The 25,528-nt window shown below is 48.9% G+C and overlaps 1 protein-coding gene across 4 annotated transcripts in view; it reads left to right on the top strand.

The window, feature by feature from the left end:
* NIN (ninein) overlaps positions 1-25,528 on the top strand; it is a 105,002-nt gene that overhangs the window by 53,249 nt on the left and 26,225 nt on the right. For all 4 annotated transcript variants that reach the window (XM_066630150.1, XM_066630158.1, XM_066630136.1 and 1 more), the window contains 15 exons: positions 4,705-4,744; positions 9,688-9,875; positions 10,638-10,784; positions 11,964-12,131; positions 12,231-12,367; positions 13,811-13,951; positions 15,887-16,061; positions 16,142-16,252; positions 17,583-17,672; positions 18,066-18,198; positions 18,720-18,841; positions 19,390-19,913; positions 21,315-23,345; positions 24,307-24,432; positions 24,719-24,788. In XM_066630150.1, the coding sequence (XP_066486247.1) occupies positions 4,705-4,744; positions 9,688-9,875; positions 10,638-10,784; positions 11,964-12,131; positions 12,231-12,367; positions 13,811-13,951; positions 15,887-16,061; positions 16,142-16,252; positions 17,583-17,672; positions 18,066-18,198; positions 18,720-18,841; positions 19,390-19,913; positions 21,315-23,345; positions 24,307-24,432; positions 24,719-24,788 (4,203 nt within the window). The remainder of the gene's footprint in view (positions 1-4,704; positions 4,745-9,687; positions 9,876-10,637; positions 10,785-11,963; positions 12,132-12,230; positions 12,368-13,810; positions 13,952-15,886; positions 16,062-16,141; positions 16,253-17,582; positions 17,673-18,065; positions 18,199-18,719; positions 18,842-19,389; positions 19,914-21,314; positions 23,346-24,306; positions 24,433-24,718; positions 24,789-25,528) is intronic.

The raw sequence follows: 25,528 nt of genomic DNA on the forward strand, positions 1-25,528 counted from the left end.
AGGTCACTGGCTTTTCAGCCTTCAGGCCTGCGCAGAGAATGTTTTCAGTGCTCTTAGTGCAGGCTGGCAGCCCCTGCTGGGCAGCTCGGCTGTCCTTCTGGGCTATGCTGTTCATTCATTGAGCATCCTTGAGCATCCTGTGCCCCAGAACATGGATGAGTGGTGCCAGAAAAGAAACTACCTTCCTTGTCATTAGACAAATCATGCACTCCTAGTTGTGAATGACCCCATCCAACTCAGGAGCCCAGGAGTGCTCTTTTCTGTTTGTGCCCAATCAATTTTCTCTCTGTAAAATGGGCATGTCACAGCACTCTTTAAGGATTAAAATCACCAGCACTTTATTCATTCAAAGGAAAAAAATCTCAGTTTCTGGATTGCTGAATCGTGGCTCCAAGCTGCTTCCTTAATCTTCCACTTCTATCTGCCCAGCCCCAATCCCGTAAAGATCAGCACTCTGCTCAGGCAGAAATATGTTAAAAGGGCCCATCTGGTGCAGGCACAGAACATTAATTTTGTCCTCCTGGCTGTCAGTTGTTCTGAAGCAGACTGTCCTTTGCTTCTTTGTGTTCCAAGTGGATCTTTTGTTGTAGAAACAGCAGCAACCCCGTGGGATGGCAAGTCACTTATTTTGCACGTGAGTTGTAGAGGCTGTTTTGGTTATATATCTTGACCAGTGATATTTGAAATATTTACAGTGACAGGCTGGCATTGGAATGCCCTGGATCCAAGAGCTTCAGACTCATGTAGAATTACAGGGGTTTCTACATGGTGGTGGTGGGGAGGTGTTCCTGTTGCCCTGCTGTTGATGATCATGGAATTGCCTTCAAAGAACAATAAAACCCTGGGGCACCTTAAAGGCAAACACATGTATTGTGGCAGACGCTTTTTGTGGAGCACAGTTCATTTTGTTAGATGCACTAATATTTGTCACTGAGAACATAAGGAGAGCCCCACTGGATCAGGCCATGGCCCATCTAGTCCAGATTCCTGTGTCTTTCAGTGGCCCACCAAATGCCGCAGGGATCACACAAGTCACCTGCATCCCAGCGCCCTCCCTTGTAACTAGCACTCTGAGGTAGTCCTCCAGAAATTTGTCCTATCCCCTTTTAAAGGCATCTAGGCCAGATGCCATCATCACATCCTGTGGCAAGGAGTTCCACAGACTACACGCTGAGTAAAGAAATATTTTCTTTTGTCTGTCCTAACCCTCCCAACCCTCAATTTTAGTGGCTGTCCACTGGTTCTGGTGTTGTGTGAGAGTGTAAAGAGCATCTCTCTATCAACTTTATCCTTCCCCTGCATTATTTGTATGTCTCAATCATGTCCCCCCTCAGGCACCTCTTTACTAGGCTGAAGAGGCCCAAATGCCGTAGCCTTTCCTCATAAGGAGGTGCTCCAGCCCAGTAATCATTTTAGTCACTCTCTTTAGCACCTTTTCTGTTTCCACTATGTCCTTTTTGAGATGTGGTGACCAGAACTGGACGCAATACTCCAGGTGTGGCCTTACCAACGATTTGTATAATGGCATTATAACATTAGTTGTTTTAGACTCAATACCTTTTCTAATGAAGCCGTCTTGGGTCCTTCGAGGAGAAAGGCAGGATATAAATAAAGTTAATAATAATAATAATGATCCCAAGCATAGAATTAGCCTTCTTCATTGCTGCACATTGGATCGACACTCCCATCGAGCTGTCCACAAGCACCCAAGATCCCTCTCCTGATCTGTCACAGACAGCTCAGAACCCATTAGCCTATACATGAAGTTTTGGGTTTTTTGCCCCAATGTGCATGACTTTACACTTACTTACACTGAAACTCATCTGCCATTTTGCTGCCCATTTTCCCAGTTTGGAGCGATCCTTTTGGAGTTCTTCACAATCTCTTCTGGTCTTCACCACTCAGAAAAGTTTGATGTTGCCAGCAAACTTGGCCACCTCGCTGCTCACCACTGTCTCCAGGTCATTTATGAAGAGGTTGAAAAGTGCCAGTCAAAGGACAGATCCTTGGGGAACTCCACTTTCCACCTCTCTCTGTTGTGAAAATTGCCCATTGACACTCACTCTCTGCTTCCTGGTCCTCAACCAGTTCCTAATGCAGGAGAGGACCTGCCTTCTAATTCTCTGACTGTGGAGTTTTCTCAGTGGAATTTTCAGTGTCACTGGAGCCAGTTTGCCTTCCTCTCCTGCTTGTGGGCTTTCCAGAAACCCTCTTCCTTGGTGGGCTTCCTACTCCAGCATCCTGTTTTCCCACACTGCACCTGCCACTGGTGGGCCACTGTGAGAAGCAGGATGGTGGACTAGAAGGGGCTCCTGGGGTGGTTCTGCTGTGCTTATGCCCATAAAACAGCATTTCTCAAATGTTGAGGGAGCTTTACTCCCTCAGTAAGTGTTTGTGGGGGAGGGGCTTGGACAGCTACAGGTTCGCGTCACTGGGGGGGCAACGGGGGTGCTTTGTATTTACTTTTAACTTGGTAGGACTGCTGGAGGCTGCTGGAGGTACAGGGAGCCCTGTGCAGCCCTACACAGCACTCTGAGGCTTGGAATCTTCAGTAAAAGTGGGCACAAAGCACTTCCGTTTTGCAGGAGCTGCTTTGCACCGGCTTTTTCTGAACATTCCAAGCCTTGGGGAGTCCTGCAGCGGGCTGCCCAGGACTCCCCGCACCACCAGCAGCCCTGCCTAGTTAAAAGTAAGTACAAAGCACCCCCCTCATCCCCCCTTAGCGACACAATTCTGGGTATCACATCACTGTCTCCCCCCTTCCCCTGCTCCTTAAAGGAATGGGGGAAGTGTTACACAAACTGGTGGGTCACGACCCTCCAGTTTGAGAACCACTGCCATAAAAGCTTCTACCACACAGTGGCGGACTTCCACAGCCCCACGATCCAGGGCACCCCCTGCGCGCAAGTCTCCCCCCCCCCTTACCTGGAGCTCACAGTCCTTCGCAAACCGGAAAACCAGAAGCCCAGTTCCAGACCCCATCAGGAGCCTCAGAGTGGCTTCCGCAGGGTCCTAAAGGCGCACAAGACTTCGCTCCTGGGGCATTTACCCCATCAGCCGAATGGGAGGTCCGCCACTGCTGCCACAGAAATGCAGTGGGCCCTCAGTATCTCAAGGGGATCAATTCCAGGACCCCCTGCAGATCTCAAATTCTGCAGATTATGAAATCTGGGGGTGTGGCTCCACACCACAACTGCTTACCTAGGGGCTGTGCACAGCCCTCTGGAGGTAGCATGTGGCTTCCTGGCCTCCTTGGAAGACCTCCCAGACATGACCGGAAAGCAGTTCTGGTTCACGCTGGTGACTTCCCAGTTGCATCTTGGAAGAATTTGGAAGTATTTGGAAGAATCTTGGAAGAATTACTTGGGCAATTTTCACAATGGAGAGAGGTGAAAAGCGGTGTGCCCCAAGGATCTGTCCTGGGACCGGTGCTTTTCAACCTCTTCATAAATGACCTGGAGACAGGGTTGAGCAGTGAAGTGGCTAAGTTTGCAGACGACACCAAACTTTTCCGAGTGGTGAAGACCAGAAGTGATTGTGAGGAGCTCCAGAAGGATCTCTGCAGACTGGCAGAATGGGCAGCAAAATGGCAGATGCGCTTCAATGTCAGTAAGTGTAAAGTCATGCACATTGGGGCAAAAAATCAAAACTTTAGATATAGGCTGGTGGGTTCTGAGCTGTCTGTGACAGATCAGGAGAGAGATCTTGTGGTGGTGGTGGACAGGTCGATGAAAGTGTCGACCCAATGTGCGGCGGCAGTGAAGAAGGCCAATTTTATGCTTGGGATAATTAGGAAGGGTATTGAGAACAAAACGGCTAATATTATAATGCCGTTGTACAAATCGATGGTAAGGCCACACCTGGAGTATTGTGTCCAGTTCTGGTCGCCGCATCTTAAAAAAGACATGGTGGAAATGGAAAAGGTGCAAAAGAGAGCGACTAAGCTGATTACGGGGCTGGGGCACCTTCCTTATGAGGAAAGGCTATGGCGTTTGGGCCTCTTCAGCCTAGAAAAGAGACGCTTGAGGGGGGACATGATTGAGACATACAAAATTATGCAGGGAATGGAGAGAGTGGATAGGGAGATGCTCTTTACACTCTCACACAATACCAGAACCAGGGGACATCCACTAAAATTGAGTGTTGGGCGGGTTAGGACAGACAAAAGAAAATATTTCTTTACTCAGCGTGTGGTCGGTCTGTGGAACTCCTTGCCACAGGATGTGGTGCTGGCGTCTAGCCTAGACGCCTTTAAAAGGGGATTGGACAAGTTTCTGGAGGAAAAATCCATTATGGGGTACAAGCCATGATGTGTATGCGCAACCTCCTGATTTTAGAAATGGGTTAAGTCAGAATGCCAGATGTAGGGGAGGGCACCAGGATGAGGTCTCTTGTTATCTGGTGTGCTCCCTGGGGCATTTGGTGGGCCACTGTGAGATATAGGAAGCTGGACTAGATGGGCCTCTGGCTTGATCCAGTGGGGCTGTTCTTATATTCTTACGTATTCAGAGACCATCTAGCTGTGGGCTCAGCATCCATGGATACTCAAATCTGCTGCTGCTGAGCCGGCGATAAGGAGGCCCGCTGCATGTCCATGTTTAAAGTTTGGTGGTGGTTTCCCTGCTGCCCCCCTGGAATTTATAAACTTGCTGTTTGCAGATGAATGGATTTCAGAAATTCTTTCCCTCTTTTTTTTCCTTTTAGCATTGGAGATCTCAGGACAGTGAGGAATATGAAGCTGAAGGTAAGAGAGGAAAATGTTTTCCTTATTTTTCACCTCTGGAATGGAAAGAAGAGGCTGTTCTCCTGCTAAAACTTACAGATATAGTTATCCTGCTCCATCATGATCCTGCCCCTATTGCTCAAGCCAAGCCTTCATGCCTTCCTTCAGACCTGCCAGCTGTGAGGCAATCCTGTCAAATGGCCCTACACATCTCCTTATTTCAGAGATCAGCCAGGGCCTCTGAATAATCACCAGCCTGGACATCAGGAAGATCCCCCAAGGTCATTAGGGTCCAACACCTGTAAACAGCAATCTCCCCAGAGGTAAAACCAGGTCCAAAGGGTGTCCCACCTGATGCACAGGAGCAGGTACAGAAGCCCCTCGACTGATGGCATTCAAGCTGTGGGTGTCCAATTTACGAATGAAGGAGGTGCAGCCACTGGCGGACCTAGGGCAGGGCAAATGGGGCAGGTGCCCTGAGCGCTGACCCTCTGGGGGCACCTTCACCAGCCTCACCCCTTTGTCCTTTTCTTAAAGGAGAAGGGGCACTCATTATCTCTGCTGGAAAAGCAGCAAAATGCTCGCAGTAAGTCCCATTGTGTTCAATGGGTCTTACTCCCAGGTAATTACATAGAGCTGAGGTATTCAAGCTGTGTGTCCTGGCTCCCTTGGGAGACTTGGCTAGCCTCCAGGGGCGTAGTAAGGCACCTGGGGGAGAGAGGTGGCTGTAGCTGCTCAGCTGCACCTGCTGCCTCCCTACCTGCTGCTTTTCTGCAGCTGTGAATGAGGTGGGTGGGGAAGTGGGAGAGAAGGCTGGCTGGGCGGCAGCAGCAGTGGAGGTGCTGCATCTAATCAGCACAGGGTGAGCTCCTGGCAGGCTTCAAACTGGGAGGGAAGAGTAAGTATAGACAGCACAGTGCTTTCCTCTGGGGGGGGCATGGCAAGGCTATAGCCTGCATTCCTCCTTCTTGCCTGGGGGGAATAGGGGTGGCACCTGCATCTTCTGGGGTGTATGTGTATGAGCATGTACTTCAGGAGTGAGTTGTAATCTTGCTCTGTGTGGCTGCAATCCTTTCCACACTTTCCTGGGAGTAAGTCCCAATGACTCAAGTGAGACTTATTTCTGAGTAGACCTACATAGGCTTGGGGTCTGTGTCAGCTTAACCAAGGATCCTCACCTTTCTCTTTTTCCCCCCCTTCAAAAAAGAAAAAAAAGCCACTCTTAATGATTTTGTATCCAAAAATTGATTAAAAAATAAAAATACCCATTCCTTTTCAGCCACCCCCCTTTTTCCTCCTTTTTTTGGGTGGGGGGGTACTTCCCATGTTGGCTGCTAGTGTAAGACAAAAGGCACAATCCTAGCTAGGTCTACTCAGAAGTAAGTCCTATTGTGTTCAATGGGACTTACTCCCAGCAAAGTAGGATTGTAACCAAACAGTCTCTGGGTCTCAGTTTGCAATTAGCAGATACACACAAAACAAAGTCTTCCCCTCCCCCAACAAATTCATCACTTCCTCCTTCCCTATCCAAAACCCCCCAGGTGTGCTGCTAACAAACTCAGGGCACAATCCCAACCAGGTCTACTCAGAAGTAAGTCCTAGTTTGTTCATTGGGGCTTACTCTCAGGTAAGTGTGGTTAGGATTGCAGCCTCAGAGTGCTGGCAGCTGTTTTTTGTTTCTAGTGTATAATTCTAACACCTGCATCCCCATTTTGGGGGTAACTGGGGTGAGGTGATGTAATGGGGAGCCATGGCCAATGGCCACAAGGATCAGGGGAGCCATGGGCCAGAAAAGTTTGAGAACCCCTGACATAGAGGATTGAAGCCTGAAAGTCAGCTCCTTCCATTAAGAACTTTTTCTTCCCACTAGAAGTGTGCATCCTCTGGGAGGAGGGACTTGGGGGTCTTAGCTATCTGGAAAAGAGCCCACCCCTGGCAAAGCCTGGGTGACAAGGGGTGGGTAGTCTGGGGTGACTTCCTGAGAAGTCCCTGGCATAGTGGAAAGCTGTTAGGCACCCTCCCCCAACACACGCACACGCATACACAACTGATACACATTAGAACCAAAGCGTGAACAAACATTCCTTTTCAGTTCATTATCATGTTTAATGTTAAGCACCAAAAAAAGGGGTGGTGGGTGGGGAAAATTAAAGGATGCCTCATGGTGAAACTGCTGGGGGGAGAACAGAGACAGCTGTTCAATTTCTCTTCTGTTGCTTTTGACATGAGAGAATCCCAGTCTCTCCAACCTTGAACTTAATTAGATTCCCAGAGCTTCTCCCTGGTGCAAAAAGAACAACTGCATTCTTGCCTGTCATAGAATGTCACTGTGAAAGGCATGTGGGAATGGGACCCCAAGACATGTGGGGATGGGACCCAAAGCAGGCTCCCACAGTAAGTGTGGTATGGCCTTGCTGGAGAAGCAGAAAGCTGGCTAAATGATCCTATTTGGGCACAATCCTAACCAGGTCTACTCAAAAGTAAGTCCTATTTTGTTCAATGGGTCTTACTCTCAGGAAAGTGTGGTTAGGATTGCAGCCTTTGCCTCCTAGCCTGGGCTAACCCTGGAGTTTCCTGCCAATCTCATGAGTGCTGTGCACATTTTAGGAAGTGTGGCCACTCTGCCAATCAGAGCTGTTTGAGTGTGTTTGTAACTGATTAACTGCGCCTTTGTTTTGTGTCTGATTTAAATATCGTATGAGGTCATTTTCTGGGCATATTTGCTTAGGAGAGATCTGTGTTTATGTCAGATGCAAAACTAGAAACAGAGGGAACTATGCCCCAGAAAAGAAGGTTGTGTTTTATGACAGGCATGCAGGGTTAGATGCACTGATTTTAGTCCCTGAAACATATCCTGTGGAGATGCACCACTCTGAGCAATACGGATTTCATATTATAACGATAACATGGTATACCTAACTCTATGGACCCAAACACCTTTACCTTGTAAGTAAATTTAATTTATTTCAGTGTTTCCAAATAAATGTGCTCAGGATTATGATTTATGGGCAACTTCTTACATTGCATTTTAAAGAGACAGAACACTTTAGGATGCAGTTGTCTCTGAGAGAATACTTTTGATCAGATATTTTCAGAGTTCTTAATTCTACTTAATACCAAACTGTATGTGTGGGAGATGTGCCAAGATTGTAAAATATTCACGACCCTGTGACAACTTAGGGCCCAATCCTATCCAATTTTCCAGTGCCGGTGCAGCTATGCCAGTGGGGCATCCTGTGGTGGGGAGGCAGACACAGAGGCCTCCTCAAGGTATGGGAACATTTGTTCCCTTACTTTGGGATTGCACAGCAGCTGCACTGGTGCTGGAAAGTTGGATAGGATTGGGACCTAAGGCTGCAATCCTAACCCCACTTTCCTGGGAGTAGGACCAATTGAACACAATAGGGCTTACTTCTGAGTAGACTTGCTTAGGATTGTGTCCTAACAAAGTAATGTGGCACAAGTTTTTGTAAGCTAAAGTTATTTCATCTACCATTTTTACATTGCTATCTTCTATAATGCAGTAACAATAATACATTTAATTAATTAAATCATGGGGGGGGGGGCACCAAAATGTTAGTTTGCCCCAGGTGACAGATGGGCTAGGTATGCCACTGGGCACAGCTGTGAAGAAGCTGGCAAAATGAACAAGGGGAGCTGCTTAGAGGAAACCCAGGCAGCTCAATAACTTTGAAAATAGCGACCCCTTGCTGTGGCAATGAGGAAAAACAGCCCCAAAACATTGCAAATCTGGGGATTCCTGGGGGCAGAAAAGAGAGGGAGGTTGGAGGAAGCGGTTGGCATGGCCAAAGCTGATCAGGCTTTGAGCTGAGAATACTGCAAGGCACAGGGCAGCGTTAATAGTGTGTGTGAGTAAAAAGGGCTCTGAACAGAGATCTCTGACAACTGAAGAGTTACCACTACCAAGCAGGAAAGGAAGGAGGGGAGGATTAAAGGGGCTTGATCAAGGCTCCCTCTTACAGTCTAGAAGCCCAATCCTAGATAGCAATGCAGCTGTGCCAGCAGGGTGCACTCTGCATTCGGTGGTGGTGAGGCAGGCACAGAGGCCTCCTCAAGCTAAGGGAATCTGTACCCCCTTACTTGGGGCTACGCTGTTGCTGCACTGGCACTGGAAATTTGATAGGATTGGGCTCTTGGTCCGGGGCTCCCCAGCTCCCATGCCATCGGTAGTCAGCCACCAGCTATCGGAGTAGTTCATGCAACAGCAGGGCCAACCTTACGCTGATTGAGCACAAGATCTAGCCACGTAAGACCCTGGTGAGATTTGGCTGTGAGTGGGTCAGGCTGTGCCCATTGCAAGGGTTCTTGGGTCGCACTGAGGCCCACAGAGACGGAGCAGCTGTGGTCATGCTCCCTTTTGAAAATGCAAATGCCATCAGTTATTTGGATCAGCATCTGACGCAAATCAGAGCTCGTAATCGGAGGACAGAGGCTTTCCAATAAGATCCAGCTGTTCCCTAGGGGCCTGGATGATGATCCTTCATCAAAGTCTAATCACTGGAGCCGGGGGAAGATCTGGATGACCTCTTTTTGGCCCTCTGTGTTGTCATAAGAACATAAGAACAGTCCCACTGGATCAGGCCATAGGCCCATCTAGTCCAGCTTCCTGTATCTCACAGTGGCCCACCAAATACCCCAGGGAGCACACCAGATCTCATCCTGGTGCAATCCCTTGTATCTGGCCTTCTGACATAGCCCATTTCTAAAATCAGGAGGTTGCGCATACACCTCATGGCTTGTACCCCGTAATGGATTTTTCCTCTAGAAACTTGTCCAATTCCCTTTTAAAGGCATCCAGGCCAGATGCCATCACCACATCCTGTGGCAAGGAGTTCCACAGACCGACCACATGCTGAGAATAGATCAAGCAAGCCACAGTTCAAAATGCTACGTGAAAAGTGCCTGCTGCACCCTAAGCAGTGGGCTTTTTGTCTTTCTTCCAGGCCAGTTGGGATTCTGGAATCCAGATGACCTGACTTCCTGCCAGAATGCCTCTCCCACGCAGGACTGGATAGAAGAGAAGCTGCGGGAGGTGTGCGAGAGTCTCGGCATCTCCAGAGACAGCCACCTGAACAAGAAGAAGATGGTCTCCATTTGTGAGCAATATGGCTTGCAGAATATCGATGCGCAGGTACTAACGGAACCCCACCGCCTACCAGAGACTGGCTGATGGGACTGCCACCAGCAGCACAGGCTGAGCTTGTCATGACCTGGTGTTTCCTCCGTACGAAGCTGCGTACAGAGGGGGCTTATATGACTTGGTCTTGAGAAAGGTGGGCACCTTCCTCTTGTCTTGCCTTGGCCATATGGCTCCATTTCGCTCCCCCCGCCGGGAATGGCTCCGAAGGGGGGGCCGCTTGTCCGCCTCGCTGCCAGCCTGCGTGCTCCACCCCCCCTCCAACTACACCACCGGGTGAGGGCCCAAGACAGGAGGTGAGGTGCCGGAGACTGGCTGCTAGGTCTCCGGGCTCAAGCACCCCAGGTCCTATGCCCCTCTAAACAACATGGATGCCTCCTTATTTCCACTGTAGCTGTTAGCAAATGTTAGCGCTCCCTTCTCAAAATATTTCTGTCCAACCTTGGAGAGAAGGGCCTTTTTCTTCTCCAGAAGCGGCCTTTGCTCTTGGGTACCCTGACCTGACTTGACGATCCTCCCCAAGAGTTTACTCAAGATTGCCCTTATCAGAAGCCGGGTAGATCTTCTTGAGTAACAAGAGAACATGAAGCTGCATATCCTTTTCCGGATGTGATTGCAGCCTTTTCTAATGAGGTGGTAGATCACACCAGCATGCTCTCTGCAGAATTTTCTGAAGTCCATTTTGTCTCACAATGCACGGCAAATTTAGTGACTGTCTTCCTGTGCTGTCTGGGGGTGTACCTTCTTCCTTCTCAGGTGTTGGAGGAAGTCTTCTGCAGCCTGGAACCTGACAGCACGATGAGCATCGAAGACTTTTTCTACAGCTTGTTTAAAATGGGAAAGCTTCTCCCACCATCTGCTTCAACCCCATACAGGCAACTGAAGCGACACCTCTCCATACAGGTGAGAACTTTGTGTGATCTCAGCCCAGCAAACCAGGAAGAGGAGATCATGTGATGCACCACGGAGTGCGCTGTAGTTGAAGGCACCTTGATGCCCAGTTTGGGCACCACTACTCTGGGACTTTGCTTTTTTAAATTTAAAATTGACTTTTGGGGCTGGGTTGAGTTTAAATCCAAAACTTTACTTTGACTTTAAATTGAGCTGAATTTAGAGTCTAAGCTTAACAATTTAAGATATAATCTATAATTCTAAAATTATCTTTGCCCCCTTTTTTATCCTGCTTTGTTTTCTTGTTTCCTAGTGCCTCTGCTCTGGAATCTTACACTCTAGTCTTACCCATAGTAGACCTGTTTAGAATTAATAATAATAATAATAACTTTATTTCTACCCCGCCTTTCTCCCTGAAGGGACTCAATTAAACTGTAATACTTTTCAAAATCCATTCCATAGACTCCCTCCCTCAAGTTAGAGTAAAGCTTAGGTTTAAATTCGATTAGACCAGTGGTTCTCAAACTTTGAGGGAGCGTTACTCCCTCAGTAAGTTCTTGCGGGGGAGGGACTAGGGACAATGTAGGGTTGCAGCAGGCTGCAGGAGGTGTGGGGAGCCCTGCGCAGCCCTCCCCAGTGCTTGGAATCTGCAATCAAAGTGGGCAAAACGTCTGCAAAATGGAAGTGCTTTGTGCCCACTTCTGTTGCAGGTTCCAAGCTCTGCGGAGGGCTACACAGGGCTCCCCACACCTCCTGCAGCCTGTTGCAGTCATACATTGTAAAAAGTGCAAAGCATACCCCCTCACCCCCCCTTAGCAATGTGATCCTGGGGGTTGTGTGGCTGCCTCCCTCCCCTTCCCCTTAAAGGGACGGGGGAAGTGTTACACGAACTGGTGGGTCACAACCCACCAGTTTGAGAACCACTGGATTAGACAGATAGGAGACTGTACTTACCTTCTCCTCACACAGATACTTAACTCACTTATCTTTGCCTTGGTTTACCTGGCAATTAGTTCCAGAAGGCACACTCGCAGCTTGTGGAAAATTGGTGTGTTGGAGAAAAGGTTCTAGATCAGTTTTCTCTCCACAATTCTAGTTTTTCTAGATGTCAGGATTTGAGGGCTGGACTAACAAGGACTTTGGCACAATCCAATTTCTCTCTCTCTCTCTTCTTCCCTTCCATCCCGGCAGTCCTTTGATGAAAGTGGGAGACGCACCACCCCACTGACAGCGATGACAAGTACAGTCAACTTCCGGGTGTTCTCCAGTCTGGATGATGGGTTTGGTTATGCAGAGGTAGAACAAATCCTTGATGCCTGGCATGAAGAGGGGATAGAGAACAGTCATGAGATCTTGAAGGTAATTCTTGCAGCTCAACACTGTCACATATCTACCCAACACATTGCATCACAAACAAGCACAGTCCATTGACGCTTTGTGCATCTTTCTGTCCAATAGGCTTTAGATTTCAGCTTGGATGGAAAAGTTAACCTGACAGAACTTGCCCTTGGCCTGGAAAATGAGCTCCTCAATACAAAGAATGGGATCTACCAAGCAGCACTGGCCAGCTTCAAAACAGAGATCCGGCACCTGATGTAGGTTTTAACTGGGGCAGGGGAATGACTTGAGTCATATTCTCAAATGTCTAGATGACTAAGAGTCATCCTGTGCATGTTTACCTGGGAATAGGTCCCACTGAACTTGGCAGGATTAACTTCTGAACAGACATGCATAGAATTGTACTGCAAGACAATTTGTTTCCTAATAAAGAGGAAGAACTGGGCAACAGTCAATTTCTCCATCAAGAAAAGCTAGATTCTGTGGCTAGCTGAATGGTTCATATAATAATGCACATGTGCTTCTATGGCACATTTTGTATAATGCGTTGCTTCTGCTACCCCACCAGCAGGAGCAAATAAAAATAACATGATTTACTAGGAAAGCGTGTTCAGGGTTCAAAGCAATCCATATATACTTATATTATTTTACAATGCCTCTGCAAAATGAATGAATGTTGGCAACCTTCAGTCTCGAAAGACTCTGGTATTGCGCTCTGAAAGGTGGTTCTGGAACAGCGTCTAGTGGGCTGAAAAGGCCGATTCGGGAGTGACAATCCCTTCCACACTGGTAGCAAGTGCAGTCTGTCCCTGGTCTGTCTCCCTGGCTATGGGCCTTCCTTCTTTGCCTCTTAGCCTCAGACTGTTGGCCAAGTGTCTCTTCAAACTGGGAAAGGCCATGCTGCACAGCCTGCCTCCAAGCAGGCCGCTCAGAGGCCAGGGTTTCCCACTTGTTGAGGTCCACTCCTAAGGCCTTCAGATCCCTCTTGCAGATGTCCTTGTATCGCAGCTGTGGTCTACCTGTAGGGCGTTTTCCTTGCATGAGTTCTCCATAGAGGAAATCCTTTGGGATCCGGCCATCATCCATTCTCACGACATGACCGAGCCAACTCAGGCGTCTCTGTTTCAGCAGTGGATACATGCTGGGGATTCCAGCACGTTCCAGGACTGTGTTGTTAGGAACTTTGTCCTACCAGGTGATGCCGAGAATACGTCTGCAAAATGGGCTGGTATTATTAATATTCCTGTCCTGCAGATGTGAGGCTGAGAGGGAGTGGCTTGCCTAGGTCCTTTTGGTGAGTTTTGGCAGCAGATAGGAGAGCTGAACCGAGTTCATCCTGCTTTGCATTCCAGTCTCTTGGCCAGTAGACTGGATCGGTTCTAGATCTGCATCAGTAAAAACTGTGCTGGGCACACTGAAAATCCTGCTCCAGCCCCAACTCACAGTGCCACCCAGGCTAGCTGCTGCTATCCCTAGGTGTACTCCCCAGCATCTCCAAAGAGTCATAGGCACTGGAAACCTTGTTTTTGACAAAATGAAAGACTAATTATATCCTGGTACTTAAAGCTGTGCCCAAATGCTGGTTTCTTCACTTATGTCTGCTTTTGAGAAATAGACTCAGACCAGCACACAGCTAGTCATGGTCTTTTCTGGGTGTGGAAGAGCCCAGAGGCTAGTTGAGCATTGTTCCCCTTCATTAGGGAACGAGTGGACCAAGTCGTCAGGGAGAAAGAGAAGCTGAGGATGGACTTGGAGAAAGCCGAGAAGTTGAAATCGCTCATGGCCTCTGAAGTTGATGATCACCATGCTGCCATTGAGCGCCGGAATGAATACAACATAAGGTAGGTCAGTGGCGTCACTAGAATTCGCGTCACCCGGTGTGGGAGGCCTGCACGTCACCCCATGTAGTGGGCGGGGCAACACCCCAGTTGGGCCGGTTGATGTACCATCACCCTACCCCACCGGTTTTTTGGCTGTACCTTTTGTTAGAACACAGATATTTCAATGTAGATTGTTTCATTGCATTCTGCATGAAATTACACATTGATTGATATATAACATGATGGTCTTATTCCTCCAAATTCTGATTTTAGTGATTTTGAGAACTAATGTAGAGTCTCTCTCTCTCTCTGTCTCTCTCTCACTCACACACACACAATCCATGTCAACTTACTAACAACTTATTGCAGCAATTCTCAAACTTTTAGCACTGGGACCCACTTTTTAGAATGATAATCTGTCCAGGACCCATTGGAAGTGATGTCATGGCCAGAAGTGACATCATCAAGCAATTAAAAGAAATAATTATAAATAATTAAAATTAAATAAGGGGGAGCCAGTCCTGTTCCACCAAGTGAATCTACTCTGAAGTAAGTCCCATAGTGGTCAATAGGACTTACTGTCAGGCAAGTGTGGGTAGGATTGCAGCCTGTGAGCCCAATCCTATGCATGTCTACTCTGAAGTAAGTCCCATAGTGGTCAATGGGGCTTACTCCGTAGTCTGCCTGCAATAACAACCCCCCAAAAAGAATCAGTGAGATTTCCAGCCCTCCCCAGTGCCCAGTTTAAAGTTCTTCTATTTCAGGCATATCCATATAAAGACCCTCCTGGCTTTGCAAGTGCAAAATAGAAAACTTTCCCCTTACCATTCAAGCCTCTTTTTTGTTCTTTTTTGGGGGGTGGGGGGAGACTGCCTTCTGTTGCACTCCAGCTCCATTGGATCAGGACCCTTCTGGTGTCCTCACATTCCCCTTTGCCTGGCTTGACCACCAGCCAAGGCACGTCTGCCTACTCGCAAGTAAATGCGACTGTGAGGCTGCTTTGCTTTCCATAAGGCTCCATAGACTGGGAGGAAGGAACCTCCTTCTCCGGTGTTTTTGGGGGCTGCACTCATTGGATGAGGACCATTCTGACATCCTTGGAGCCTCTCAGCCTGCCTCGACTAAGGCGAGTCTGCCTACTCGCGAGTAAACGAGGCCATGTGACTTCGTTTTGGGCTCAGACTCGCAGCTAGGAGGGGGGAGCTTCTCGGGTGTTTGGGGGGGCTGCATTCATTGGAACGGGACCATTCTGGTGTCGTTGGATTCCTCTCAGCCTGCCCTTTCTGACGGACTATGGCAATGATGCCTACTCACGAGTAAACGCGCAATATGGCTTACTTTCCCGTTCCATAGGGCTCCGTGCATTTTTTCCTTCCGGTTTTTTGGCCATAACTTTTGAACAAAAGGAGCGATTTCCATTCTGCTTTTTGGCACTGCACTCCGCTGGCCATTCCGCATCCAACAGTGTATGACATGACCCGGTAGCTCCTAACCCTGTGTTAGTACAGCCTCCCCTAGGGCGCGTCACCCCCGGTGCGTCACCTGGTGTGGCCCGCACCCCCCGCATTCCCCTAATGACGCCAGCGAGGTAGGTTGCAGCCATTTTAAGATATTTTTTCTCACTTGTCAGCATCTCAGTCTCTTACAAGGACCCCAAGCAAAGCCTAGTATGGCAAAGTTGGACAACTGCTTTGGAGGCTCCTGGATGTGAGGAGGGCTCCCTGAGGTGAGCCTTGACGTTGGCATCATCACTAGAGTACCTTCTCCACATACCCAGAGTACCTGTGGCGGGTTGGATTAAAGTTTGCAAAAGCAGGAAGAAGAGGTCTCTTGCACAGGCTGGGGTTAGGGGCACAGCCACAGGGCTCTTGGGGATACCAGACTCTCACCTGAAGCTTGGAGGGCACACGGCCCATATCCCGCTGACTTCTGGCCCTTCTGAATCTGCATGTGCAGGAAGCTGGACGAGGAGTACAAGGAGCGGGTGGCAGCGCTCAAGAACGAACTTCAGAAGGAGCGAGAGCAGATTCAGCAGCAGGCCGGCAAGCAGCAGGTGGACCTGGAGCAGGAGATGGAGAAGCTGAAGACAGACGAGAACTACCTCAGGGATCGGCTGACTCTGACTCTGAAGGTAATGCTCGATTCATGCAACCCCAGTGCTTTTCAATGGAATTGCAGCTGATTCACTGAAAACCTCTGACTTCCTTTTAGGAAAATAGTCGCTTAGAGAATGAACTTCTGGAAATGGGAGAGAAGCTGGCAAAGTATGAGAGCCTGACAAGCAAGCTGCAGAAGAACCTGGAAAATGTCCTAGCGGAGAAGGTAGGCCCCCTTTGCTCCTTGTGATGCTGTTGTTGTATGATGAGCCCTGCTAGGATCACCTGTTTTCTTGGAGGGATGCACTTGGGGGAGACGGCAGAGCCCCTCATCTCATTCAAAAAGCCTGGTCCATGAAAATGCTGGACTTGTGACCTTTAACAAGGTGCTGGGTTCCACATGCTGGTCCAGTGGCGGATGGCGAGCCAGTTCTCAGGGCTCCTCCCCACATATGCCCCTCTGATGCTGCTTTTCCTGATAGAAAGGAAGGAATTGGGGGTGTGGTTTGGGGAGGGGAGGTAAGGGAGCAGGTGCCACGTCATGCTCTGCTTCAGGCAGCAAAATGTCCTGGGTCAGCACTGGTTGTTTGAAGTGAGCAGACCTTTTGGTTCTGCCATAGCAAATAAGTGGTCAAAGACTCCTTGGGGTAAGAGGGGTTCCTGGTTGGTGATGCATGCAGTGTGCCAGCTGAGAGATGAAAGGACAGCGTCTGGAGTACAGGAGGGGTGGAGTACTAGAGGGAAGGCCAGGTGGGACAGAAAGAGCATGTCAGTAGCAAGAGGAAGACTATAGACTTGGGAGGATGGAAGCAGGGAGCCATTCTAAGAGGATAGGCAGGGCCTCAACCACTTGAGACCCTACAGAGGATGGACAGAGCTGGAGTTTTCAGCCATCCAGGGCCAGAGGTCAGGAGAGTCCGTAGCTTGGCATACGGAAGGTCCCAAGTCTGATCCCCCAATATGGTCAGTTTAAAAGATGTCAGGTGGCAGGTGCTGGACACGAAACCACAACTAGGGCAGAGCCTGAGGTGTGCCAGTCCTGAGTGCTCCACCACATAGCGGTGCATGACTGCCTCTTGGCTCCGCCCTAGTTACGGAGGAGGCACTGGTGGTTTTGTGCACCCTGTTCCTTCTCCATTGAGACTGGGAGTCTCCAGAGAAAGAATGGGGTGTGTGAAGCCGCCAGCATCCCCTCCTCCAGGAAGATCCTACAAGTGACTGCCTCAATAAAGAAGGAACTGGGCTTGCAAAGTGCCCCCTCCTCCAGCAGAACCCTGAAGTGATGTCACGTGATGTTCTTGCCCCCAGGCGCTGGGGCAGTCTGTTACGGTTCTGGCTGGACAAGACTTCTCTCTGTTTGAGATGTTGAAGAGCCACTGCCTATAAGGGGAGGCAGTGCTGGACTAGGGGTCTGCTGTTCTGACTCCAGTTCAAAGGCACCCCAGTTCTTCTCCGAGCAACCTGCTCGTAAGACTTTGGGCCACAGCCCAGCTAAGTCTTGCCTGTAGCAGTTAAGAGAAACGTGCCAATTGCCCGTCTGTGCTCTTTGGCTCTAGTTTGGTGACCTGGACCCCGGCAGCGCCGAGTTCTTTCTGCAGGAGGAGCGCCTGATGCAAATGAGGAACGAGTACGAGCAGCAGTGCAGGGTAAGTCCTGTGGCATCTTGGCCTCGCCAGTTAATAGGGTTGTGCGAGTTCTCTGCCTGAGATGCTGGGAAGCTGCCAGCTGAGGAAGGCAGTCCTGAACTAGGCAGATTACAGGTCTGCAGTTTGATGTGTTCATTTTCAGATGTGTCGGGGAGGGGGGGAGTGTTTGGCCCTTCCCCTGCCTGCTGTCTTCCCTCAACGGCCCTTCGCTGCTGGTTTTTCCCAGTCCAGCAACCAGCAAAGAAGGATTGTTTGTTTGCTGTGTTAACTGCTTGGATTGCATATTATGGGAAACTGGGGTAGAATTGCAGTGAAATGAACCCAGGCAAATGGACTGCCGAGGCTGCTGGTTCTGCTGGGCTGGCCCTGAACATGCTTCCCATTGTTCACCAGGAGCTCCAAGACCAGATCGACGAACTGCAGTCTCAGCTGGAGGAGTATCACTCTCAAGGCAGAGTTGCCCGGCCCTCGCTGCAAAACTCTCTCTGCGAGGAGCTGGCGGGCTGCGGAGTGGAGAGTGGCCAAGGTACATCTCTCCCCTGGTGTGCGTCTGGCACAGGTTATTTCAGTGGCTCTTTGGGCATCAAAGCTGCTCTTCCCATCAGTACACAGGAAGCCTTGCTGGGAGGGAGAAGTGCAGTGATCTTGGCATGCCTAGTGGGATGTGCATGGGGAAGGGGCATGTTGGGGCAGGGGGGCAAGCCAGAATAGCAAGATCCAGAGGGAAACTGGGGCAACAGGCAAATGGGCTGAGTGTACAATTCAAGGAAAATCAGGACAGACCAAGCAAAATAGCACTCCTGAGCACAGCGGAGGAACTCCAAGCCCCAGAGTCCAGCTGGCCACTCGTCTCTTCCTGCTTCCTTTCATCTGGGCCACTGAAAGTGTTTCCTGACTTACTGAGGACTGTGATGTTCTGCCCTTGTTGATCTGTTTTTTCAGTGTTGTGACTTTTTTTGTTAAGCTATTGTTGTTAGCAGGGCCCCTCTTAGGTCACATGAACAACCTGTACAGTTGCATGTCTTTCTTTGTCGACCTGCCCTTTAGAGCTTGGTTCCGAGGACTGCAACCCGCTGAACATGAGCATAGAAGCCGAAATGGTTATTGAACAGATGAGAGATCAGCACCAACGGGACCTCTGCGAGTTACAGCAAAAACTGGCAAACACGGTAAGCCGACCCCACTTTAGCATAGCAGGAAGAGCTCATTGGCTGTTTGTGTGGTGCCTGCATTAGAGGCACCTCCACATGCCCTGGTGCATCTAAGAGCTACGACTTGAGAAAACCGTGGACTCTGCCATGGACTCACTTGGGTGGCCTTAGGGAAGTCCCTCTCCCAGCATCAGATCTCCTTCATTTGCAGTGTGGGAATAAGACTAACCTACCTTACAGGGTATTTTTGGGTTACGACAAAGTAATACAAAAGGCTTCAAACTCTCAGAAAACCTATCTTATTAACTCCATGGTGCTTCTTTCAGCAATCAAACAAACATTGGCTACACACTCAATTCATAGGCAGAAAGCCAATGACACTTTTTCAGACTCTGTCTATTACACCACACTGCCTGCAATTGTATATTTGTACCAATGAGAAGGAGTCTCATTGTCTCCTTCTCTTCCCATTCTTCCCTTCTGCAGTAAGGTTGCCAAGGTATTTGCCTGATGAGGGTTTGCAGAAATGCTCAACTTTGTGTGATCTTTTCTTCTCTTTCACCCAGATGTGCCATTATGAGAAGCGACTTGAGGAGACCAAGACCCACTGTGACAAGGAGCAAGAGAACCTCCGGCGGAAGTATGGCCAAGAGAAGCAAGCCATTGAACAGCAAGTTGCGCACCTGCAGAGCCAGGTGGATGACCTCCTGGCTGAACTGCAGAGGCTCAGGAAAGAACAGCAGAGGGTTGACTCCCAGCACAGCATGGAAAAGAGCAGCCTGCAGATATGCTTGGATGAGAAGGCCGGCCTGGAGGAGCACCTGAGACTTCGGCACGAGGAGGAGCTTAAGGCCAGGCTGGAGGAGGTCCGTGAGAGTTTCAGCCGAGAGCGGGAAGAGCTGATTCAGGCCGGGGTTTGGATGGAAGAGAAAATGAGGACTTTAGCCCAGACTATCCAGGAAGAAAAGGAGGAACTGGAGCATGAATTCCATGAACAGTTGCAGAGGCTGATGGAGAAGCATGCTCTGGAGAAGCAGCAGCTCCAGCAGGAGATGGCCAGCAAGCACCAACAGGAGCTCCAGGAGGAAAGGTGAGAGCCCAGTAGCCATGCAGATACTTTGGTGGGCAGGTATGCCCTGCAGGTTTGAACCAGTTCAACTGATCGTAATTACTGCACAGTTGAATACAAAGTTATTTTGTTTTGTAGTATTCTTATCCTTTTTACAGTTGTTCTCAGCCAGTGTTGGTGGTTGATATATCAAGCAGAGAGTTGCATTCTTCTAATTCAGATTGTTCTGACCGAGCAGTGCAGTCCTGTCTGTATCCCTGCTGATGCTTTAAGCCTGGTCAGTGCCACTAATTACTGGCAACAACAGTGTTCCTAGCAAAATGGCAGATCGGGGGTGGTCATATTAATAATTCCACCACCCCCACCGATATCCTGGAAGTCACTAATGAAATTTCAGGACAAAAGAAAATACCACTTCACACAAGGCATGTTTGATTTGTGGACTCGACTGCCACAGAATGTCATGATGGCCACATGCTTAAATGGCTTTAACAAGGAATTTGACAATTCCGTGAAGAAAGAGTGTCTGGCATTGGCTGTTAGTCATTCAGGTTCTGTGGACCCTCCATGTTCAGCAGTATACCCCTGAGTGCCAATTGCTGGCGGAAGCAACAGCAGGGAAGTCTTTAGGGCCTTCATTGCAGGTTGGTCGCTGTGAGGAGCAGGACACTGAACTTAGGTTGACCTTTGATCTGATCCTGCAGGGCCCTTCTTAGTTAAGATATGAACAAGCATCTGAATGTAAGTTCCTGTGTGCACATAGATATGCCAGTATTCATGTCATATGGGAAGGGTGTTGTGAGAGCACAGCTGCTACCCATTGGCCATCTGAAAAGTTAGGTGACTGAGATGGGATTGGAAGAAGGGTCTTCTGGCCAGCCATGGTCCACCAAGCTGTATAGGAATGAGGTGTGCTGGCTGAGCACCCAATGTGCACACACAGACAGCTTAGGTGGCCACGGAGCCCCCCTCTTGAATTTCATCCCTGTCAAGACCCTGAATGGATTATTATAAGCCAAGCACATCTGTACCCTTTAATTCAATTTTTTTTTGCACACTCATTGCTTGATAAGCAAATCCTGAATTGTCATGCAAAAGCTGGTGAGTTGCAGTCCACAATTGAATTGTGACCTTCTCCAGTCACAAGGCCCATTCTTGGACCCTTTTTTTAAGACAAGGAGAAAAACATATTGGGGAGGAGGAAAAGAAGGGTTCCATTAATAAATAGTTAATAAAGCGTTCCATTAAAGGGTTGCAGAGAATAAAGCTCTTAAGCTTCAGCAAGGTCAGGGTTAAAATGTGTCCCCAAGGCTGAGAAGGTTAAAGGGAGAAGGTTGAAGGACTAGTGCATTAAGCAAACTGCAGCCCTCTGTCCCTGAATTAGCAGAGATGTCAGTAATGTGTTGTATTGACCACATTTAGGACTAAAATGGAGAGTGAATTTAATGGAAGAATGTCTCGGGCAGAGGAGCAGTTTGCCATTGATCGACAAGCACTTGCAAACAAGTATGGGGAGGCAGTCAAAAACCTTGAAGAGCGCTATCAGCGAGAGCTGCGTGAACTCTCTGACTTGCAGGGCGAGAAGAAATCCCAGTGGGAATTTGAGAAGGATGAGATCATCCAGGAAGGCACTGAGGCCCAGGAGAGATTGAAGGACCTGCTGGAGAAGGAGAAGGCTGTTTCATCAGCACTCACCCAAGAGAAAGAAATCCTGGAGAAGGATTTCAAGGAGCGCATAAATTCACTGGTGTTGGAGAAGGAGCAGCTTCAAAAAGAGCTGCAGGATATGAAGAGCCTAGAGGGCAAACTGCATAAGCATCTCCAGGAAGTTCAAGCCAACCATGAGCAGGAGCTGAAAAAAAGAGAAGAAGAGATCCTCATCATTGAGGAAGATCAGAAGCTAGTTAGCCAAAAGTTTGAAAGGCTGGAGTCTGAATTTGTGCACAAGGAAGAAGAACTGAATTCTAGACTTCAAGAGGTACTCAGTGGAGCTGAAGAAGAAAAAAAAGAGTTGAGGCTGGACATCGCAGTGCTTGAAGGCAAAGTTGAGAAACTGCAGCAGGAATTGATTCACTTGTCCAAAGTGCAAGGAAATGTTGCTTGTCCGAAAAAAGATGCCGAAACGCAACTGGGTGATTCTCCAGGACCTGGCCTGACCCAGGAGCCTGGACTGGAGAGAGAAGTTCTTTCAGATGAGCAAAAGCTCCAGAGGTCAGCAGAAGGAGATGGGGCAACTGTGATGGGTCAGTTACCAGAAAAGTCAGATAGGGAGCCAAACCGGTTCCCTGGCTTCTGCCCACTGGTTCCAGACACATCCATGAACTCTCAACTCTTAAGCACAACAGTCCAAGACAGCAGTCAAGTAATGACAGAAGATGCCATTAAAGAGATGGATGGAAGCGCATGTCTAGTGGTAGAAATTGAAGGGACAATATTTGGAGAGAGCATGGAGACTTCTCTCAGCTTGGAGAAGGCCTATGAAGAGATCTGGGCAGAGAATAAAGCTCTCAAGCTTCAGCAATGTCAGCTTCAAGAACGAATCAGCCTATTGGAAGCAGAATGTGATCAAGCAGCTCATGATCGGCAAAACATGGCCTCCAAGGTTGAGAAGGAGCTCGAGGAGATCCTTCAGACCATTCCCAGGCCCAATATGTTGACCTGTGGAGGCAATGAGAGTGAGGAAAGAACCTCCCACTGGGAAATGGCTGCAAAACATCTGGATTGTAAAACCAGAAATGGGAGGCTTTATACTGAAGCTCCAGAGACTGAAGTGAATGCTGAGGAGGTGAAGGAGTGTCCTCCACGGTTTGACAGGGACCATGGAGAAGCAATTAGAATTGAGGAAGGTGAGCTGAAAGATCTGGGGCTGGAGGTTTTAGAAATGAATCCTGAGGAACACAAGACCTCCGGAGTACAGCCCGAAGTGTTGCCGTTATTTGATGAACTCAAGCTGGAAAACCAGGCCCTGAAAGCTGAGGTGATCGAGTTGTTTGAAAGGAACCACAAACTGGAGGGCTCCCAGCTGCAACTGGTGAGCTTGCAGGATAGGTTAGAGGAAAGCAACCAAGAGAGCCTGAAACTTAAGGAGGAAAGAGCACAACTGTTAGAAAAAGTAAAGGAACTTGAAAGTGTTCATGACCAATTTGAGGTGGAAAATTCCCAGCTGCAGAGCACCAAGCTGAGTTTGCAAAGCAGGCTCAGAAAGCTGGAAGAGTTTGTGGCAAATCTGAAGGTCCTGAAGGGCAGTAGGCACGGCTGCTGTGAGAATGGAGCCAAAGACGCGGAGGGGGAGAAGAAGGGCCTCCAGGAGCTGAACCGGAAGCTCAAGGAGAAGGTGGCAATGCTGTTGAAGCAGAAGGGCACACATGCTCAGGAGAGGGACGATCTGGGCGCAGCACTTCGTGGCTTGCAGGCTACGTGTGCCGAGCAGCAGCAAGAACTCGAGCTCCTGAGGTAAAACAGGATCTGGCCACGGTGTAAATTTGGCTGCTCTTTTCTGCTTTACAAAACTAACATCTTAGTGCCTCACTGATTCCCTCATAACCGCTATTACTGACTTCCTCAGCTTCTCGTATTAACAAGTAGATTAGCCTTGACCAGAGGACCAGAGGCCTTCTGGGATGCTCACAGCCTTGCTGGGAAACCAGTAGCTTTTAACCTGAGTTTGGAAAGTTCCAAGCCAGACGTGTGCCTCACAGGTTGGTGGGTGCATCTCAAATGGTGCTCTGGTTGTGTTGGGTTGGCAACTGCCTAGACCTGCTTGATGCAAATATTCCTTGAATTCCTGCTTAGTCTGAGACTGCTGTATGACCCCTCTGCTCCAGAAGGCGTTTTCTTCTCGCGTTCTCTTTGTCTCTAATACACGTAACTCCACCTGGTAGCTGAGCAGCAGTTTATAACTAATTTCTGTATTGTTTTTATCCAGCCAGATGTCAAGTGCTTAAATTCCAGTTCTGTTTACAGATGAGTGGATGATTAGTTTTTCAGACTATATCAGTGGTTTTCTGGGGAAACGCTGAGTATCCTTGGAAGTTTCCTTACTGGTGAGAAAGTTGTTAATGGCAGGCAAGCTTTCCTGAGAGCCAACCACTGATCTTCTCTCTGCAAAAAGTCCACCCAAGGGGAGGGTGCACTTTTGACTCACAGAGGCATCATGGAGAGGCTCAACTTGCCTAGCCCTGTGCTCTCCCACAAAGAGACTATGCATCATACAACATGCCCCAGAATCCTGTCCGGTGCCATTGGGTTAGGGGGACCTCCCTAACCCAAGACAGTTAGGGAGTGTGGTGGGAAGGGTTTACTCAGAGTAGATAGTCTGACAACCACCAGTCTGTATCGTAAATGTGCTTTCGGCGTAGAGATCCAGGCAAGTTGGAATCGCAGGAACTTAAGGCCATGCATTTTTGTGCCCCAGATGTGAGGCTGAGAATCTTAGAGAAGAAAACCTCGTTCTGAAGAATGAAATTGCCTTCTTAAACGAGGAAGGGAGCATTTCCAGTCTGCGATTGAGGGAGCTTAATGGGTCTCAAGAAGAACTCTGGTAAGTCCCTTTGAAAGCCCACAGAATAATGGAGTTGACCTCCAGACAATTCCTGTGCAAAGCCAGGAATTCACCCCCGGGGGAGAGGAGGGGAGGTTGACCTGTTTTGGTCATGGATTCCATGTGGTGTCGAAAACCATCTGTCACTGTGAACTTCATCAGGATTGCCTGTTGCAGCTGTGAGATGCTTTTGCCGCTCATGCTAGATCCTTCGGCCCTGCTCCGTGACGGTGAATGAATTTAGTGCTGTAACATGTGACAGTGTTGTCCATTTTGCATCTTTCAGGCAAAAGATAGAGACTGTGCGGAAAGAGAAAGTTGCCGTGCAGAAGATGGCTGAAAACCTGAAGAAGCAGGTACCTTTCTTTGCTTTTAGGCAACTCCTTGAGTTGTTTTTTTTTCTGTTGAACGGCTAAATCCCTCTGGAGGGTGAAGCAATGCTGGAGATGTCTAATGTCTCAGTGAGCTGAAATGCTCCCCTGACACACACGCACATTCACTGCCTCATTCACAAGTGGTCAGAATGTGGTGGTGGAGGCAGCAGTGGACACCAAACTTTTCCGAGTGGTAAAGACCAGAAGTGATTGTGAGGAGCTCCAGAAGGATCTCTCCAGACTGGCAGAATGGGCAGCAAAATGGCAGATGCGCTTCAATGTCAGTAAGTGTAAAGTCATGCACATTGGGGCAAAAAATCAAAACTTTAGATATAGGCTGATGGGTTCTGAGCTGTCTGTGACAGATCAGGAGAGAGATCTTGGGGTGGTGGTGGACAGGTCGATGAAAGTGTCGACCCAATGTGCGGCGGCAGTGAAGAAGGCCAATTCTATGCTTGGGATCATTAGGAAGGGTATTGAGAACAAAACGGCTAGTATTATAATGCCGTTGTACAAATCGATGGTAAGGCCACACCTGGAGTATTGTGTCCAGTTCTGGTCGCCGCATCTCAAAAAAGACATAGTGGAAATGGAAAAGGTGCAAAAGAGAGCGACTAAGATGATTACGGGGCTGGGGCACCTTCCTTATGAGGAAAGGCTACGGCGTTTGGGCCTCTTCAGCCTAGAAAAGAGACGCCTGAGGGGGGACATGATTGAGACAT

The sequence above is a fragment of the Tiliqua scincoides genome, chromosome 1, assembly GCF_035046505.1.
Source record: "Tiliqua scincoides isolate rTilSci1 chromosome 1, rTilSci1.hap2, whole genome shotgun sequence".
In the NCBI taxonomy this organism is placed as follows: Eukaryota; Metazoa; Chordata; class Lepidosauria; order Squamata; family Scincidae; genus Tiliqua; species Tiliqua scincoides.